The sequence below is a fragment of the Gavia stellata genome, chromosome 21 (assembly GCF_030936135.1).
Source record: "Gavia stellata isolate bGavSte3 chromosome 21, bGavSte3.hap2, whole genome shotgun sequence".
Taxonomy (NCBI): Eukaryota; Metazoa; Chordata; class Aves; order Gaviiformes; family Gaviidae; genus Gavia; species Gavia stellata.
Window position 1 is genome coordinate 14217865 of NC_082614.1, and position 19354 is coordinate 14237218.

Below are 19354 nucleotides of genomic sequence, written 5' to 3' on the forward strand. Positions count from 1 at the left end.
ATTATTACTGTTTGCAGAGGTGACAGCCGCCTGTGTAGTCAGAAAGCTGCTATGTATTCACTTGATGTTGAAGCAAATCCACCAGAAAGGATATTTAAATTAATTGACCAAGTCAATCCCAGTGTTTTCTGCATTCATGCTACAAACTGTAAGTAGAGTTGTTGCCAGTATTAAGCGTTGTGCTGTTATTTTTATAAGCTCTTTAGGTACCAGAAACAGACTAAAAACAACTAAACCTGTCAGAAAACGGGTTATTCTGTATGCTCGCAGACCGTATGTTGTAATCTTTTCACTTGTGAAACTACGGAGTTAAAACATCTCATACTCTCTTAGTCGTCTTTGTTGGGGAAAAAAAAAAATTAGAAGAATTTAGAATCCTCAATAAATCACATTTAAAGTTGTTTCATGGGAAACCGACTCCTTCCCGATCCGTTACTGTAACTATGTAATAATAACCAGTGGTACAAATCCTTTATGCCCAGCTTTGAAGTAACTTGCAGGGAAGTGAGAATTGATCAGTATTGTGTTCTCTTAATTTAATTACGACTGTGCAGTAGTCATCTGAATACTTAGCATGGAAACTGTAGACGCTCATTGACATGTCTTTGTTTTGGAACATACGCTGTTAGAAACCATGATTTTGAAAGCAAGGCACTTGCATCTTTCCTTGAATGTAAGTTTGTGCTTTCATGGATCTGGGTGAAATGATGAATTAAGATATTGCCTAGGTTTTCTCTTAAAGAAAAGACAAAGCTTTTCTTAAAGAAAAGCTGCGTTGGTATTTATCACTGAGTTTTTAACAACTCCAGAAGGAAAAATTGTTACGAAATACTGTTTCTGTATCTTTTATCCTAAAAGTTATCTCATTCTTTAAAATGTTTTGACAGATAAGCAAGCACTCTCCTTCAGTTCCCCTGAAATGCCTACTTCTGAAAATTTTGATCAATTGCTTAAGCGGTTTGGAAGTGCAACATTCAGTGCTAAGCCTGACAGCTGGAACACGAACACAGATGCTCAAAATCCTTCTGATGCAAATGAAACTTACAGATACGAGGTAAATAATTATCTGATACAATTAGTATTAGATTGTTCCATAAAAGAACAAGCTAGCGTTGTTTGCATCTGCTTTTTAAAAAAATGCAGTTCTGGAAAAGACAAACTTTATTTTGGTCTTTAAATAGAGAAATGTAAAAATAAGAAGTGTAGCATTTTGTGTTACCTTACTTAAAAAGTGAGCTAGATTTTTAAGATCTTTGAAAAATAAGTAGCTTTTTTGCTACTGTAAACATAAAGCTATTAGCAGTGGCTTAAGAACTGATGCACAAAGTAGTGCACAGTATTGACAGATACAGTATAAGTATACTGTGTAAGTATACTTATAAGTACTTCTTTTATACAGATTTGTTGTTAAATCAAATGCTCTAAAACTTTTCATGGACTGAAACACACCTATATACGTGAATATGTTGTTTTATTTGGCAGTATGGTGTTCCTGTACAGACAGCGGATGCATTTCTAAGACTGCCTAGTCCTGTTGTCTCCTCTTGGTGCTCTGATGCGAATCCTGCAGGTTGGAAAATGCGTTTGAATTCCGGTTTATTTGCTTTAGGGTATTCTACTCTGACTTGAGCTTAACTAGTCAGTGAATTGGCACACACACAAACGTAAATTCAGATGAAGATTCAGGAACAAATGTTTTTCAAATAGCTTCTGTTTCTCTGGGTTTTTTTTAGACGTAGATTAGAAGTTGTGTTGCATCTGTATTAAACATTCAAAGTTAGATATGTGAATCCTTCAGAATCTTGTTAACGGGTTGTTTATCCAACAATAAAACATCCTATTTGACATAATTGGTTAAATAAAATAGTACAAGGGTGACACCACGAGGGAAGAGGGTATTACACAAAGCAAGACCCAACTGGGCAACCTTTGTAAGATGTCCCTTTGGTACAGTAAGGTTCCTTTCACAGCCTGAATGCAAGTCTGACTTGACTTGCAGGCTTGAGCTCTACATTTTAACCTTTCACATAGTTTCCTGAAAATCTGCAGAGGGGGAAAAAAAAAACCCAGAAGCCAAACCCACACACCTGCATTTTCCAAAACCCATTGTTATTATTAATTATGATATCATAACAATCATGATGATGACCTTAGGAAAACTGAAGTTTCTTGTGAAAGAAAAAGATCTTATGAGATCTCAAAAATGAAGTAATAAATCTTCTAGCTTTTGTTAAGCTTCTATTGTTAAGAAATAATATTTTGTCTCATAGCATTTCTGGAGAATCTAAGAAAGTATCATTCTTCGTAGCTCACATAAAACCTTATCTGCAATAGAAATTATGTTTACTTTCACTTTTGCTTATACTTGAGGTTCTTATATTGTTTTTTATTTCTGCTTTTCATAATTATTCTTTAATTTCCTTCAGTAATGCTTTGTGACTTTTTTCCAGGGTTTTTAGTAAACCAGGCTACAAAGTGCACTAGAACAGTAAGTGTGGAAGAATGCGGCAACATTCAAGCGCTTAATATGCTGTTCTATATCAACTCCAGCATTTTAGCAGTAAGTATGATTTGAAACAGTTATATAGCTGACTGTTGATATTACATATCTTTTTGTGTCTCCAGAATTAAGTAACTTCTATTTACTAAAGATACGGTGTTTTAGTTGCATTTTTAAATTGGAGGTTGGGAAAAAAAAATCTCCCTATGTAACAGACTTTAATACAGAAAGTCTTTGGAAGTGTTTTTACTTCAGGCTTCGGTAACAAGCATTTACTGTTCTCTGCTTAGCCAACAAAAATCATGGTCTTGAAGAGACAAGCTTGTATTACTAAGCTAACACTTACTGCAATAGCAGCAGTTTTATCCTTTTATGCATGTCTGAGCTTTTTCCAAGAAGCCTATTACAGAGTGCATAATTCTAAGAAGTCTGGCTTTTAAAGAGTTGGTAAACCTTTGTGTTTAAAGAAGGACCTGTAAGGTTTAATCCTCTGCGTATGTACTTTTCTTACAAGCCTCAATTTTTAATAGTGAGGTATTGCACACACATGCAAAGCCTTTCTTATACTCCTCAAAGAACATGACCTTTTACCCCACTGAGAGCAAATTCGTTTGTATCCAACCTACTACTGAATCCAGTCTGTGGTTATTTTTTCAAAGCTAAGCTTACTTTTTCATTCCTTTTTGAACTGGAGGATGTTGTCTTATGTATAAATAAATGCCCTTTACAGATATTCAGGAAGACAAAGAAATCACGCATGCAAAATTGAAACTGAAATACATAATACCTTAACCTGAAAGCTCCTTCCAGAAGCCAAAGGTCATCAAAACCCAGTATACTCTCCACCATTAAAATATCTTTAATTTATGTAATTATTTAAATTAATTGAATTAGTACTCCATAGTGAGTCACTGCTTAAAGACCCCTTCCAGTCTCCTCACAGATTCCAAAGCTATCAACAGTAAAGGAAAGCCCACTAAGTAGTTCACATTCTCACAGGTGGGATCATTCTCCTGATGGTTGAGGACCTCCTTGAAATCAGCGAAGGGTTGCTCACAAATGTTAGCTTTTGGTCATCCTGCTGTGGAAGAAGTGGAGAAAACTCTGCCTTGGAAGGCTTTGAGTGTCTCCATGTGCACCCAAAATTAGAGTTCTTGGTGGCTGCAGAACCAGAAGAGAAAAAGCATGCCTCGGGACAGGCTCCAGGCAGCTGAATGTCTTTTTAAATTAAAAGATGAATTCCCCTTCCTCACTAGAACAGTACATGAACACGTTACCCACGTGCTGCTTGCCAGTTGTAATGGCCCAGCTTAGGAGAGGTCAGATTTCTGTCCAAAGTCCATTGGATGTTCAGAAAGGATCGGATGCAAGAACTGGAGAAGGCTGAATAGATGCTGGAGATGGTCTGTGGGAAGCTCCCCTTCCCAAAGGGAGGTGAAGATGGGATGTGACAATAGAAAAGTGACTTGGTATTGGGGACAGGGTGGTCCCAGGGCAGAGCGGGGAGCCTGTCCAGTGCCAGCAGGTGGAGCTGCCGGCAAAAGAAACGGCAAAACACATCACCCCAGGGAGGCTTGCTGGGAGCCCTCGCTGAGAGGACTGGTACAGCAGTTCCTTCAGGAAACCCCATCGTTAGGAGCCCATACTCGCTGCCAGGCTGAGCAACTTGAGTGATACGAAGGTCTCGGTAATAGTTGCAGTTCACCTCTGCTCTCTACCCTGGCCTGTCCAGCAGACCCAGGGGGCATTGGGGATGCTTGGAACCCTCTACAAAGATACTCACAAAGTTGCGATGCTTCATATTATGGTTAGCATGGACTGTGCAGCTGCAAAGTGACGCGCTGCTGCCTGCCCCTGCTTGCCTTCTTGGCTGGTGGGAAGGTGAGTCAGTGGGAGGCAGCAGTGAGGCTGGAGTCCTGTCTGTCAGTGACCTACGGCAACATAATCCATCACCCCAGTCACAGATAAACAGAATTTTAGGAGCTGTGATCATTCCCTCTACCCTAGTCAGAAAGAGCATGCTTCCCTAAAGGGCGACTCTAATCTTTACAAGCACTTTCATGCATACAGCTGATTCTGATGGCTGAGCTGTACCTCAAGATGTTGATATATATGTATATGTGACAGTGTCACAGACTTTACCTGCATAACCTTTAGGTCTCCAGCTCATAGGAATGTGTTCTCTGCCGTGACGTTAGATGAGCAGACTGGTCTCTGTAACCTGTCATAATTCTGCAGAACTTGCTTCATGGTCAGAGTTCAATTTTTGGTCCCTTCCCAAAGACGTGAACCAAAGACTCATTGGGAAGTCACAAAAATAAGACTTGTGACAAAATGGAGCTCTGTGTGAGTATTTTGCAGGCCTGATTGATGAACTTGGTCTGACATTTCTGCCTTTTCCATGAAAATTTAGTGGAAATTTTCCAGTGGGGCAACTGTGTATGTCCATGCGCTGTATAACAAGAGGGCTACTTGCTTCTCATTTCTTTGTTTAGAGACCGTGAAACTATGGACTCATTACTGTCAGAATGGGACAACAAAAGCTCTTTATTTCTTTGGGTACGAACAGCCTGGCAGACTTCCTAAACTGCCAGTCTATGAATAGTTACAAGTGTTTTTACACAGATCTGCGACAGGAACAATGGTCTCTGACGCCCTCAATAGGTCAAACGTTATGATGCACAGTAACAGTCATGCCAAACTGAGATGCCTTTTTTTTGGGCCACCTTTCTGATGCAAGTAAACTTTTTCAGTGTTTCTTAGTTCTGAGTTGCAAATAGAGTGTCCAAGGGAAACACTAGATTCATCTACTACTTACTGAATGCCTTGTGTATTTATTGGGAATGTAGTCAAAGCTAGACCTGGTGGAAAACTGACGGAAGTCACTAAGAAATTTTCCAGTTACTGTCAGAGGAAGAAGAGGATTTTGCCTACTAGCCACAAAGAAAGGCAGTTATTTTCACACTACCTGGATACTGTAGTATATATCCAATGACTTCTGCGATGTAAAAGTTACTGTAATGCTAGAGAGTTAAACAGGCAAAGCAGTTAAGCCTTAACTGCTATTTGTAATAGGTCATACTTCTGCTATTGTTTGAATTTGTTCTTTTATTCTTCTCTAGGTGCCCAAATCAAGTCAGATGGTAAGTATCACTCTAAGTTAGTTGGAAGAGCTGGGGGCAAAATTCTTACTCAATTATAGTCAGTGGGAGTTTTTCCACTGACTTCATCAGAACAGAGGCTTTATCCTTAATCTTTACATTAACCAATTATTTCTATCATTTGCTATCATCAGTAATGATACTTAGCAACTCCAAGATAATATCCTACCTGCAAACATTTAAGCCTGATGCATTCCCCTCATATAAAACTCTCTCTTTTTAAGTAACTCTCTCTAGTTACTTTAAAATAGAACCTTTTGTTAAACTTCAGCAATACATGTAACATAGTAGTTGTTCAGAGGATTATTGACTGCTGCCTCTGTGGAACAAAACCCAGAAGCATCATGAATATAATAATACAGAAAAACCCAATAATAATTATACACAATATTCAGAAATGACATGAATTTGTTTTTCAGGTTAATATTGCTGTCCAGTCCATAGTTGTCCAGTCTCTGAATGGAATGCGGACTTTACTTAATGGTAGTGATGTCCTCAGGCTCCCTATGATTTTGGATGAACTGTGCATAAATATAGTTCTTGGGGTAGGTATGACAGTTCTTTTCCTCCTCACGTTTGATGGAAAGCATGTATGCATCAAATCACTTCTGATTCATGTATTGCAAAGATGTGAGAAAGGCCGTGCACAGTTTCCATATATTGTGACATCTCCAAAGCAAATGTGACAGGAGAAGAACTGACTTTGGGATAAAAGAGAATGTTTTGCAACAAAATAATAACTATATGCAACATAACACGGAGACAGGATTAAATCCTTTTCTATGATGACTGTATGTATATGACATAACAGACAACGAGTTTAGAATCTACATTATGCTTGGGAGAAGATGACTTCAGGCACAGTGGTGGCAGAGACAGAGGAATACACAGTGCCAATCATCTCATCTTTTCATCTTAAATGGATGAACACGGGGCTTATGCTTAGAAGAGGTTTATCAAGAAGTCAGTTTTGAAGAGGCTCCAACCCTAGATCCGTTTCCGACCATTGCTAATCAGCCCCTTGGTTTGGTAACAATCCTGTCGTTTATACATAAATCTGCCAACACGGCTACTTTGTGAACGTCATATTTTTGTTTGTCAGCTCAGACCACCGCTTTTTTCTTGCTTTTCTTGAAACTCCCTCCCTTTGCAGACAGGAAATGAGTGACGAACTAGAATAAATGGGCAATATTTCCAACCCACGTGTCTTAATTTGTAGGAGAAACCTAGATCGGCATCTGGAGGGGAAGTGTCTAATCAGTCCCTAAGTATCAGTGCTTATAAAAGCATATGCCACTTTGGATATAGAGGCAGGTCTTCGTGTTTATAATGCACAGTCATTGTAAAATGACTAGCCACCCACTGAGCAGTACTTCAGTTTCTCCTGTTTGCCGGGCCCATCCTTACTGCAACTGAGGATGTAGCATATCTCTGCCATGTAGTTATTCCTTCTTAAGCAAGGAAAAAAGAAAACAATACTTACATAGTTTGAAATTCCTTTTTTCTAGTTTCATACTCTTATATATTTGTTCTAACTAATATCTAAAATGTTTCCTTTTCAGGTGAGTTATCACATTACATACACAGACGCAGGAGAAATAATAGAAGCAGCTGCTTCTTTTGTCTTGGGGGCAATTAACAAAGAAGCACTTTCAATACAGCAGAGCTTTGAAATCAGCTTTACTCAGGTAACTGCTAGAGATGTTACGGATGACTTGCTGAAAGACATTTAATTACAAAACTTATTAAACTTGAATCAGAACAGTTGTTAGCAGCAAGGTAAAATGTAACTTGCCCTGGATACACAAATGAGGCAGCATTTCAGAACTGGGCAATAAAGGTCTCCGAAGTCTGTTTTTCACATTTAGAAGAGTCATCTTGGGACTCTGTATAACTGTATCCAGTGAAAGCAAAGCCTGCCCCAACCTTAGAGAACAGTTATAATCTTACAAAGCAGTGTTACTACTATCATTGTTCAAAGCAGTTAATAATCCTAAAATAAGTGAAATATTTCTGTGTTTTCCAACCATTTCAGTATGTGATAAGAATCAATACTGTACGTTTGCATTGCAGGTAAATACAAAGCCGGTTCCTCTCAGTGGTAATCCTGGTTATGTTGTTGGACTGCCTCTAAGAGCAGGCTTCCGGCCACAAGGATATCCTTTCTCTTGGATTGAAATTTTGTTTGCAGTGCTTGTTCTGGTCCAACTTCACAAACACTTTCTAGCTTGGACATCTATAAAATATATCTGTTCTTTACCAAAAGTAAAAGTGTACTTTTTTTGGCTATGTTTTAGAAGTAGCGAGTGACTCAGTCCTGACTGCAATCTCCTGGGACTTTTTAGTGAGACAGATTTAGACCTTCATTGTATGCTCTAGTGCTTCTTCACAGTATGTGAGGAGTCTTGAGCTATTATAGCATTTTCAGATATATTTTAAGGATATGATTAAGGATTCTTTCTTCATTATATACATCAAATACTGAATTTCCCTTTAACTGTGTGTTACATCTGGCATCATTCAAAATACTAACAAATACAGTCAACTTACCATTCTGCAAAGTACATCCAACCAGGACTGTCTGGCAGTACAGGGAGCCAGAACCCCAATATTGTTTGGTTATAACATGATATCAGGCTGTAAGTTACGGTAAGAGGACTTTTTTTTTTTTTTTTATTATTTAGTGCTTTTAACCCTCTGAGAACCCTTTCCCTTAGGATCTGTTCAGGTCCTGGGACATTTATACAGCTGTAAGAGTATTTGGAATAGAGTATTTAGTTATAAAAAATGTCATTTAATTAACAATGGTCTTTCTCTTGAAAAGATTCTGTACATTAACAACTGCAGCCAGAAGGCTTGAACAGTGCATGAGAGCAAGGAGAAATTATTACTGTGCCAAACAGATGGATTTTGCTTTAACTCATCTTTTTCTTTTTTTTTCTGGAAGAATTACAGCAGCTATGAAATGCCAGCCCTTGACTCAGACCCTCCTAGATTTACTGAAGGGACAAAGCTTTCCTGAATATGTGGCCTCATTTGGAAATTCTCAAGCCCAGGATGTGCTCGACTGGGTGCCAGTAACTCACCTCCACACCTCAGAACAGGTGAAAGTTACACCACTACCACCACCCCCTTCACTCTCGCTGTCCTCTCTCCTGAGATCTGTACCTGTATTGCAACATCAGCTTAGGCTTCTCAGACCTATAGAGAACAAAATTTCAGAAACAAACTGGAGGAAAGTCCTCCTGGAATATTAAAAAACAAGGGGTTTCACTCTTGGTGTAAGGACAGAGTTTACTTTTAATCAAGCTGGTATCCAGGCACCTCAGTTATGCATCAGGACAATACGCTAGGTACAAACCAACCCAGTTCTAGCCACAGTTTAGTCTCTTGCTGTTCAGGTGGGATAAAACGCACAACTGGTGAGGTTGAAAGAGTGAAGTAACAGAATCAATGCTTCCACTTGGTGCTCTTACACCAGGTTAGAGTAAGATAGTAAGAATCCTTTACAGCGCAGAAACAGTGAGCCAAATGACACATTTATTCTCAACATCATCTGTACTAGCCCTTTTCCTCCCAAAGCAGTACAGTCCCTGCTGTTGGTGGTGGGCAGTGCTGCTTGGCGCGTGCTGAAGGACAGCACCTTCGCAATGACAGCTTGAGTATAGGTTTCTTGCACGGTTTTGCAACTAAACAGTGAATGATTTCTGGAACCAGAAACTTGGCAGTTCAAGAAGAAATACTTAAAAATATTTAAGATTGTAGGCTTCAAAATTCTGCCCTGGCAGAATTAAGGATTTTCTACTGTCCCAGCGGTATTACTGAAATAAGTCTTCCTACTAAAAAGAGCCAGCTCAGCACTATTATTAAAAGCTAATGCCCTGCCCTGCTCAGGTAGAACAGTCCTGCTGAAATGCAGTTACAGAGTCGGTTTGTCACCTATGGAGAAACTGCCGGGACACCCCTCAGCCAAGGCTGCAAGCACCTGTGCTGCCTGCACAGGCAGCAGTCCAGGCCACAGGCGTGGCGTAGTTGCTCTGGTAACCTCCCGGAGTGAGCTTTCTGGGGGCATTCTGCAGTTTAATAAGATGAATAATTAATGTGGTTGCTTCTGTACAAGTCAGACAATGACAGAATTCATAACATTTTTCAGAGCTCATGCCAAATACCAGTATCACTTGAAATAGAAGTGAAGTGGACTAAATACGGATCCCTAGTCAATCCACAAGCCAGAATAATGAATGTTACAGCAACAATTACTACCACCACCCTGAAGCAGGTATGTAATTAAATTACAGGATTTAAGATAAAAAGAATGGCTTGTTTTGCTTAGGTATCAGCTGTGCGACAGTGACCCAGTTAATCTGTTTAGATAAAGGTAGGACTTCAAATTAGAATGTATTACACCCAACAGTTTCTGTTCCAGCTCAAACACAACTGTGGGCTGCTTGCCAAAACACACTTCAATAAAAATCTATACATCATTCATTAAAAGAAACATGGAACTGTATATGAAAAAAACCTTCTTACAAATAACAGCTGAAAATATAGCCCAGTCCAAACACAGCAGTTGTACAAAGAGAAGACTGAAGCTAATGACCGTTTGTATTTTCATTGCAGCTTCCCTCAGGAAGGGAAAGGACTATTCCTATAACAAGTTCTGTTGTTTTCACTGATATTTCTTCACCTGCGGAGCCAGGCTATAAGGCTTGGCCCACCATTAATGCCAAGTTACCCTTTGATTTTTTCTTTCCATTTGTCTAAGGTAAGTATGAATTAAAAAAAAAAGCACCATATCTCTGCTTTTTTCTAATTTTTAGTCCATTTCCTAAAGAAGTGAGGTTTATCCAGTCACTGTGATGGGCCATAGGTTTCTTCTAAATTGTAGACGCACTGGGTTAAAATTGGCCAAGAGAGAAAGGGTGAGCCCTTGTGAGGGTTCTCAGAAGCCTTAGAGCAGAAAAAAACCCCACATTAAGTGGAAAATTCCCAATTATACCTCTGCCGAGAGGAAAAAAGGTTGCACTATGATGGTGGCTCTTGCTGGCCAGTCAGCACATGTACAGCCACCAGCCTTCCAGCACATCGGATGCTCTGAAGTAGCACTAGTCCGAGCTGCCTGCCCAGCAGTGTGGAGGCAGGAGGGGAAGGGAAGAACATAAGGACACAGCACGGCTCCAGAGGAAAGTAGGCTTCATTATTCTGCAAACAGCAGAGCTAAATTGTTAATTAAAATAATCATGTGCTATTAGATAAGGCCTCTGCTTTATCTATTTTCATAGATGAGTAAGTCACATATTTCTAGCTATTTTTCCCAACCCACTAATTAATTACCTTTCATTTAAAATATCCGAACAGTTAAGTTATGCTTTCAGAAAAGCTCAATGACCCTTCCAGCTGACTCTGGCTGAAATCAATTGGAGACGCCTGCTACAGTCAACGCCTTTCAAAATTCCCCACTTACTGAATCTTACTCTTCAACTATAAAATAGTCTCACCACAGGGACCATCTAGTACCTGAAAAAGTTCACGTCGTGTTCAAACACCAGCCCGGTCCTTTAGAATATGCTTTCTAATGGCTTTTCTGGAGTCTAACTGGTCCCAGCAGGCCACTCACCTACATCTGTTCTTACATATTCTAATTCTTTTAATGCGTTGATTTATGAGCTGTGGAAACAAAGAACATTGTAGCCCAGCGGGCTGCAAGCGAACACTTAAAATGGAAGAAGAGATGAGGGAACGCAGTATCAGAACTCAAATCTGCTGCTGAGAACGAGGCATTGTTTGACTTACGATGGCACGTTTGCCTCTGTTTTGGTGCTGATTTGATTGTCAACTAAAGGAGTGGTATGTTGGTATTTTTGAAATTAACGTTATATAAATAATAAAGTGGCACAAGCAGCAACAGAAATGAGGAAACTACCAACAATATGAGAAGAATGGTTGGCAAAGAAGAGATGTACTAATGATGAACGGGCCAGCTTGTAGAGAAGAAATGACCTTTTCAGCCTGGGTTCTTATCATTTGTACTGCAAGTTTCTACAAGATGTTGCAAACAAAGAACACTCACAGAAAAATCATATTACTTAAATTAAGTGGTACTTTCTTGGATGTATAGCTTGTAAAGATGTGTCTTTATTAAATTATTTTGTGGTTTTGACTGTACAACTGTACAAGAAAGGTCTTATGAAATCACTGTTTACAGGGAGTATGCGTGATTAATTTTCCAGCAAAACTATTTTTGCAATCCCAAGGTCTAATCACAGCGTGGTCAAATAGAAAATGTTTATAGACAACACTATACAAGAGAAAGCAAAGAGACAGGAAAACCTTTCAGGTCAAACTGGTAGATGCCAACACTGCACTCTCCAGGGCAGACTTCCCCACCTCGGAAAATTGGCCTCCTATTTTTGCTCGCTGATGAGTCCGTGCTGTTTTAATATCATGTTAAGCCTCTCAATTTCTTGCTCCTGTAGGAGACAAAAGTCAAATCATTAATATAGCTCTTACCTGAAAATAAGTTTCGCAGGTTTCCACAGATCTTCCCGCTGCTGTAATTTATCTCACGCTGCAGTAAAACAGGACAACCTGGCTAGAGTAAGTAGGACAGAGGTAGCCGTCATTCCTGTGCAAGCGAAGCAGCTAAGGGGAGTGCGGGCAGGACAGGCAGGGCTGTGGTTCTTCAGCCCAGCCTTCCCCACAAGTTTCTGATGAAGAAACCAAGCTGACAGTGGCAACCTTGCAAAAGGATCCCAAGCCAGCTTCTCCTGGGGAGCAGCCAGCAGGTAAACCTTGTTTGGCTTTGAAATGTTCCTTACCTTCTCTACGCAGCTGCGTTCCAGTTGTTCAACCTTTGTCGCAAGTTTCAGGTTTGCTTGCTTTAGCTTGGACACTTGTTGTTCAGAGCGGGTCTTTACCGATAAAATGATTCCTGTGAAACAATGCACAGTGGATTGGTTTTACAATGTAAAACAGCCACTAGCAGGAGGTTAACAGTACACAGGGTCTGTACTCAAGGAGTTAAACGTGTTCCTCTCGAGCTCTGGTTCTGTCATCTTCAAACCACCCTTCCCAAGTGCTTTTCTTAATGAGGAGGGTTTTAAATTAGCGACCCCAGGGATCCAGATACCGATACTCTGCTGGGAAGCGGCAGTCTGGCCTCTGAGCTGAATTAATCAGTCAGACTGTCACTCAAATCCTGAATTTGAATCCACTCCCTTGGCAGAGCCGGGGTGGGGGGGGATGTAACTGGCAGCTTTGTTGTCACGAGGGTCTGCGTTTTAGCCAGTTTCTTGCAGCGGGGGCCTTGCTCTAACAGCAGTGCACAGCACAGCCTGGGGCACACGGCTCGTGTCCCCTTCCCCGGGGCCGATAGCTCCGGCCCGGTGTAACGGGACATGGCACATCACCAGGTCCTGAAGGTTTTGGCTTCACCTTGCGCGGCTGCAGTAAGGGCACGCAGTTTCTCATTACAGCGGAGCTGTCGCTTCTCTGCTGGAATGTTGTTAGGTTATTACATGTGAACTCAGCCCCCACAGCAAAGGCATTTTCTTCCCACCCTTTTCCGGGGGGGGAAAAAAAAAAATCTTTTAGTAAGAGCATCAAGAACATCACGTTCTTCCTACCCGACAGAGCTCTCCTCCGGCTGCCGACAGAACAACGTGCACGAAGGCAGGCAGCGATGCGTGCCTGTGTTTCTAGTGCTACAGGCAGCAGGCTTGGGGTTTGGGGGTTCGTTTCTCTGAAGACAAAGCGGCAATGCTGCTTATTTGCATTGATAACATCAAAGAGTCCCCACCTGCCTGTAACCCAGTCCCTATCAATCAACAGTGACCAGAGGCAGCGAACCATGCCTCGGCGCAGACACACCACATCCGAAGCTTGGGGCAGATTCCCTTTATCCCCTCTGTTGCTCCAGGCAGGTGGGCATGGCGAGAAACTTGCAGGGGGAAAAAACCAGAAGCACCCCAGGATAAGGTGATTTACTTGTAAATGCAGTACTGGTTTTCTGCTGTAAAATGGCGTGTCAAGAGACAGCGAGGTTCCTGTGGCTCACGCAGCTGCACACGAATCCACTTTCACTCTGAACTAGAAAGAGCCACAAGCTGCTCTCACATCTTCCCTTTTCCCGGCCAGCGCTGCCGATCAGGCACGTTCTCCCCATCAAAACAGCAGCGGGGGCTCAGCCCCGGCCATCCTTTCCTTTTATTCCAACTAACAAGACTTAAAGCTGCATCAAGTACAGAGCACTCACAGGCACTGGGGTGACAGCACTTGGGCTGAGGTTTCATGCAGGAATTAGGGATAATCCTACTGCCACATTTTTGGAATCCCAAAATCTTTCCCCAGAGAAGGAGTAAAATGTTTCCAGCTACAGTTATTTCAGAAGGGTCTGAATTTACATCTATTTGCAAGAATTTACAATTACAACAGCAGAGTCAGTAAAGTCTGATTTGGGGACATTTTGTATTCCTCTTTTTACAGCGAGCCCTTTGAATCCAAGCAAGAAAGATCCAGAGTGAGATCAGAACATTCCCTGCGGCATCCCTGGAGGGGATGACAGTCGCAGCAGAACATCAGAGCAGTAAAACCCACTCTGCTAGAGAAGTGGATTCAGGAGGGCAGGCGTCTACCCTGCTCCCCTGTTAAAGTGTTTCCAAAAGGAGCCTACGATGCAAACTTAAGACGTGAGCCATCCCGCTCCAGGAGGGAGGGATGCAAGAACAGATCATGGGTGGTTTTTGGGGGAACGTGCCTGACGTTGCCATGCTAGAGCTGGGCATCTCCGCTAGCCTGGGCCCGCTGGTGTGCCCCCATCGCCGAGGCATCGCGCCGACACAAGCTGCTCCAAAGAAAATGATGCCGTGGCCTAATTAAGGACACACTCCAACAACGAAAACCGCACAGGGGAAACTCTGAGTTCGCTGGGAGTGCAAGACCCCGGAGCCTCGCAGATGGCTTTGAGAAGGGAACAAAAACGCGAGCCCAGATAATTCAGGTAAGGTCTGCAAATCCAGCCTGCGCGGAAGGGGAAGCTCCCGACCGGCCGTGCGCACCTACCGTTGATAATCCTGGCCACCCGCCACAGCCGCAGGAGTATCAGGAGCCCAACAGCTTCAAACTCGTGCTCCCGGAAGATGAGGACGATGTCAAGGATGAACGACACGATGACGACGATCCCATCCAGCACTTCGAACTTGTGGTGGAAGAACTCCCGGCGGTAGACGAAGACTTTAAACCCCACCTCAACCAGGAAGATGGTTAGAATGGAAAGGGAGAGGTAGTGGAAAACCTGGGAAAAGACAGTGCAGGTTTAAGGCCAGGAAACCCTCCTGGGCAGGCTGGAAAACCTCTGTCGCTCAAGGGCACGTCTGATTCTACAAGGAGGAGGGCTGGGGGACTTTTCTTCTGCTCTAAAGGACAACCAGAGCGAGCACTGCTGGGCAGCCAGTGGCTTTGGGTAAGCAAGCCAGACCAGGAGGTGTGAAGACGACCTGGAGAAGGGTGGCAAGTGCGATTTAGGTCTGCCACAGCCTGAGGAACCGTGAAGCTGCTGCACGGGCTGGCACGAGCCGAGCCAGGTTGGTCCCGCACACTGCAGGGCACGCTGCTGTCACACAAGTCCCTGCAAGACCTTTATCCGTGTGCCTGCGACTGCCAGCTCAGCAAGGCTGAAGGTCCAGGCGCTGCCTGCCCGGTCGTCCTATCTAGCAGGCTTTGAATACCAAAAGAGGGAAATCATGGCTCACATTGACATTTTCCTGCATTTTACCTTTGGGGTTATATTATATTTGTCTGGATGGATAATTTTCAAGTCCATAAGCAATTCTCCGAGGACCAACAATGCATCCAGGATAACCAAGCAGACAACCAGGATCTGTTGGAGGAAAAGAACGGATGTGAATCCCTTCCCAGCATGGATGGATCAGCAAGAGGAGCCAACGCAGCCTCCAGCTAAACATGCCCCAACGCCCTGTATCCCCGGTTTGGCTGGTTATATTTCGCAGACCCTTCTGTTGCTCCCGCCCAGGACTCCCACTCCCGCAGCCCCTGGTTGGTGGGTTATTCCTGCGAAGTCTCGCCCGTACAAAACCACTTGGCTCCCCACCAAACCCAGCCGTTTCCCACCACTTGGCCTGGGGGGGTCTCGGGGAGCTCGAGCCGTGGGACAGCATGTGCCTCCACCCACACCGTGGCAAGCGTGCACCGAGGCTTGTCGCCGCTCAGGAAACATCTGCAGCCGCTGCAGAGCAGCTTGTTTCTGACAGCACGGCCCAGCTCGGCAGCAGCAACCGCTCTCACAGGCAGCACGAGCGCTCATGGCTGCTCTTGACCTGCCTGGAGCTCCCTCCCACATTGGTTCTGCTGCCACACATGCCTTTGGCCAAGTCTCATCTCCCTTTGGCCCGGCTTTGTTCTGCCTCACCTGAAACCTGTGGGAGCTGAAGAGCTTTTTCATCATGTCCTGGAAGGAGATCCGGCTCCTGGTGGGCTCCAGCTTGATCTCCGAATCTGGCTGCTTCTCCCCAGCCTCCTCCTCCTCCTCCTCCCATTTCTGATAGTCATTGCTCCACTGCACGGGGTCGTCCCCCACCACCGTGAAGTGCTTCAGGTACCTGGACATGGCTCTGGATCAAGCTGGCATCACCCTGTCAACGTCTGGGGGACAAGAGCAGAGCGTCACCTCCCCACTCAGGGCCGACTGAGGATGCCACATCTTCCCCGTTTCACCACAGTGAGCGTGACAAGAGCGTGACACTTCGTTCAGACATGGCTGGCCGGGCAGCGTGGACAGGCCCTGCTGACGGGAAATTGCTTAACGGTGGTGCTGCTTGTTTTGCATCACCTCCCACGGTGCGATACGGAGCCCCCACCACCCTCCCCGGTGCTGTTTGCATCGCGTCCTGCTGCTCTACAACGAGGAACTTCCTCGCGAGGTATTTCCAAACATCTCAAAACAAAGCATCGATTACAGGAGAAAAAAACGCCAGCCCTTATCTCGCATCTCGTGATGCAAGAAGAGGCAGCTGCCAATTTCCCGTTGGAAGGAGCCATTGTGTTCCTACTAGACGCTGATCGATGGAGGTTATTGGTCAGAAGCTGGAAGCAGGCGATTTCCTCCCCCTCATTTGCGCTCTCATCCCCTACACACCAGGGCAGGCTGCTGTTAGCGTCAGGTCCAAGACAGACCCTCCGCTGCACTCCCAGAGCTGCCCTCGTCCCTTCACGTGGCCGCGGTTACAGCCCAGCTGCCCCTGGGCTACCCGGAGCATCCTCACCCTCCAGCCACACCACCAAGCTGAAGAACAGCATAATTTCCCTTCACTAACATCAGAGGCCCCCATTTTTTCAGCCTTTGCAGGCAAAATAAGCGGGTGACCTCTCATGTTTCATCCCGGCTGACGCTGTCCCGGCACACGGCCCCGCTATCTCCTCTCCCCGCATCCCCCAGAGCCGACCTCACCCTCGGGCACCCCGGCTTCGGCCCGTCCCTGTGGGCACCCAGCGAGGGGCAGGGCCAACCCCAAACCCACGGACAATCCCGGTTGCAGCTCGGCGCTGAGGATGGCTGCAGGAGACTCTGTCTGCGCCCACTCTCGCGTTCCGCTGTCACAGCCCCGCCAGCTCGCCCTTCCTCTTTGGGCAACCTGGCGAGACTGCCTGGCCCACAAACCCTGCCGAAAACTGCTCCGGCCGCCAGCCACATCCCCATCCCTGGCGGGGCTCTCCGAGCACCTCTCCTTGGCCAAAGCCAACCGGGGAGCTCAGCACATGCCACCCTGGAGCTGCCGTGGGGCCGCCTGTGCCCCCGGGCTGCTCTCCCTCCGCTCCGCTCCCCACAAGCGGAGGTCCTGGGGGTCCCGGCGGGGTCCGCTCACAGCGGCGGCGGCTGTTGGAGGGGACACGGGCTCCCGGCCACCTCCTCACCCGCTGCTGGGGACGGAGGTGGCCCCACGCCGCCGTCACAGCGGCAGCAGCCGCGGGGCGCTGAGCGGGGCCCAGCGGGGAGCTGCCGGGGCGTCGGGCCCCCGGGCCCCGTGCGGGACGGCCTCCGGGCTCGCTCGGGCCCCGGGGCCTGGAGCCGTCGCTGGCGGATGGAGCGACCGGGCGCGGGGATCGCCAACCCCCCCCCGCCTCCGCCACGCCGGCCCGGAGCGACCATGGCAGCTCCCCGCTCCCGGAGCCGGGCGGAGCCCCGGGCCCCAGCGGGACCCCCGAGGGGAAGGACGTGGCGGCCCCGGGGGGGGGGCCCCGCTGCAAACACCCCGCCGCGGGCCGGCACTCACCGGGCCAAGCCCCGGCCACCCCCCGCCCGCTCGGCCCCGCTCCCCCCCCCGGGCCCCGGTACCGTGCGCGTCCCGGCTGCGCCCGCCGCCGCCCTGCGCCTCCCCCGGGCTGCGGGGCCTCCCCCGGCCCGGCCCGGCCCCGCCTCCCCCGGCCCGGCCCCGCCGCCCCCCTCCCGCCCCGGCGCGCCCGGGGGGGCTCCGAGCGGGTCCCGGGGTCCCGCCCCGACGTTTCCCCTTTTTCCAGCTCTCCCCCCGCCTCGCTGCGGTGCCTCCTGAGCGGGGGCTGCCGAACAGGAGGCGCCGGATGGAGCTTAAACTTCTTTTTCTGTGGTTTTTCAACTTTTTGCCGGCAGCCCCCGGCCCGACCGAGCGGGCGGGCAGCGCAGAGCCCCGCCGAGCCCCGGGCCCGGCTGCTGAGCGGGGGCGCCGGTTACTCCCACCGAGTAGGTTGAGGTCCAGGGATCGGCAGGATTACCGGAGTGTAAGCCCTAGAAATTAGGCCTGGATTAACCTGCCTCCATTTATAGGCTCAGGTTTTATCAGAAGGCCTCTTCTTATTCAGGGTTCCTCCCCATCTTTCAAACACGAGCTGGTTTTGGAAGCGCCCTGAGCAAACGCAGCTGCAGAGAGGCTCAGGGACACATCCCCGCCACACCTCCGCCGGGGCAAACCCGAAACAGTCCTGTTTCTCCCCTAATGATGAAACACCTCTCCGGTTTTACACTTTCAAAGCCTAAAGACATTTGTTTCTTGGAAAAGGTTTCCTCCTGGAGAGTGCCTAAAACTTTTCCTAGAACCTAGAAGTTTTCTAGTGCCTCATCCCAAAGCGCACAGGCCTGTCCCCACCACCACCATCATCATCACCATCCTCCTCCTCCTCGCAGCAATGGGGAATCAGCACAGGCAACGCACCCCTGGAACCCCCAAACTCCATCACCCAAAGCACCTACTTGCAGAGATCAGCCAGGCACCCAGGAGCGTGGGGCAGCCCTGGAGCAGCCGCAGGGAGGAGTTTTATCCTGGGGGTTTCCAGCTAATTGAGGCATTTTGGTCTCAGCTGACTCCAGTAAACACCAGCTAATGGTGGAAAGCACCAGCTCGGGGCTGGAACCGCGGATGGTGGATCTCCTGAGAGCTCAGCAGACCTGATCTCCTTTTCAGTAAGGAGTGCAGGTTTTAAGGAGAAAACAGGCAGCTTCTGCTCCCCCATGAGCCGAGTCGTCTTCATACGGCACGGGCTCACCTGGCCCCCGAGCACAGCGGCTGAGCAGAGCTACGAGGCTGGTGAGGGACGTGAAGCCTCGTTGTCAGAACTCAGATAAAATCCCAGTAATCAGTACGGGCACACAGAGCTCCGAGGGGCTGCATGTTAACCACGGCCGCGAGGTGCCTCGGCATTCTAGCAG

General features: G+C 46.5%; 2 protein-coding genes across 3 annotated transcripts; one reads left to right on the forward strand and one right to left on the reverse strand.

Annotated features, from left to right (window-relative positions):
• The first annotated feature begins 904 nt into the window (after positions 1 to 904).
• TCTN1 (tectonic family member 1) lies at positions 905 to 10437 on the forward strand. The gene is made up of 11 exons (XM_009807731.2): positions 905 to 1054; positions 1483 to 1570; positions 2451 to 2560; positions 5623 to 5643; positions 6081 to 6206; positions 7224 to 7349; positions 7735 to 7817; positions 8170 to 8310; positions 8609 to 8765; positions 9815 to 9940; positions 10282 to 10437. Exons 1-11 carry the CDS (start codon positions 920 to 922, stop codon positions 10423 to 10425), a joined length of 1257 nt encoding a protein of 418 aa, XP_009806033.2. The 5' UTR covers positions 905 to 919; the 3' UTR covers positions 10426 to 10437.
• Positions 10438 to 11776: 1339 nt separating this feature from the next.
• On the reverse strand, positions 11777 to 18046 carry HVCN1 (hydrogen voltage gated channel 1). 2 transcript variants are annotated; one of them, XM_059827811.1, is made up of 6 exons: positions 18011 to 18046; positions 16088 to 16320; positions 15434 to 15538; positions 14722 to 14953; positions 12480 to 12592; positions 11777 to 12131 (listed from the first exon to the last, which is right to left on the reverse strand). In XM_059827811.1, the coding sequence occupies exons 2-6, from the start codon at positions 16283 to 16285 to the stop codon at positions 12066 to 12068; spliced, it is 714 nt and encodes a 237-aa protein (XP_059683794.1). In that variant the 5' UTR covers positions 16286 to 16320; positions 18011 to 18046; the 3' UTR covers positions 11777 to 12065. The 2 variants fall into 2 exon arrangements, with proteins under 2 accessions (XP_059683794.1, XP_059683795.1); XM_059827812.1 differs by lacking the exon at positions 18011 to 18046 and adding an exon at positions 17590 to 17603.
• Between the last annotated feature and the right edge of the window lie 1308 nt (positions 18047 to 19354).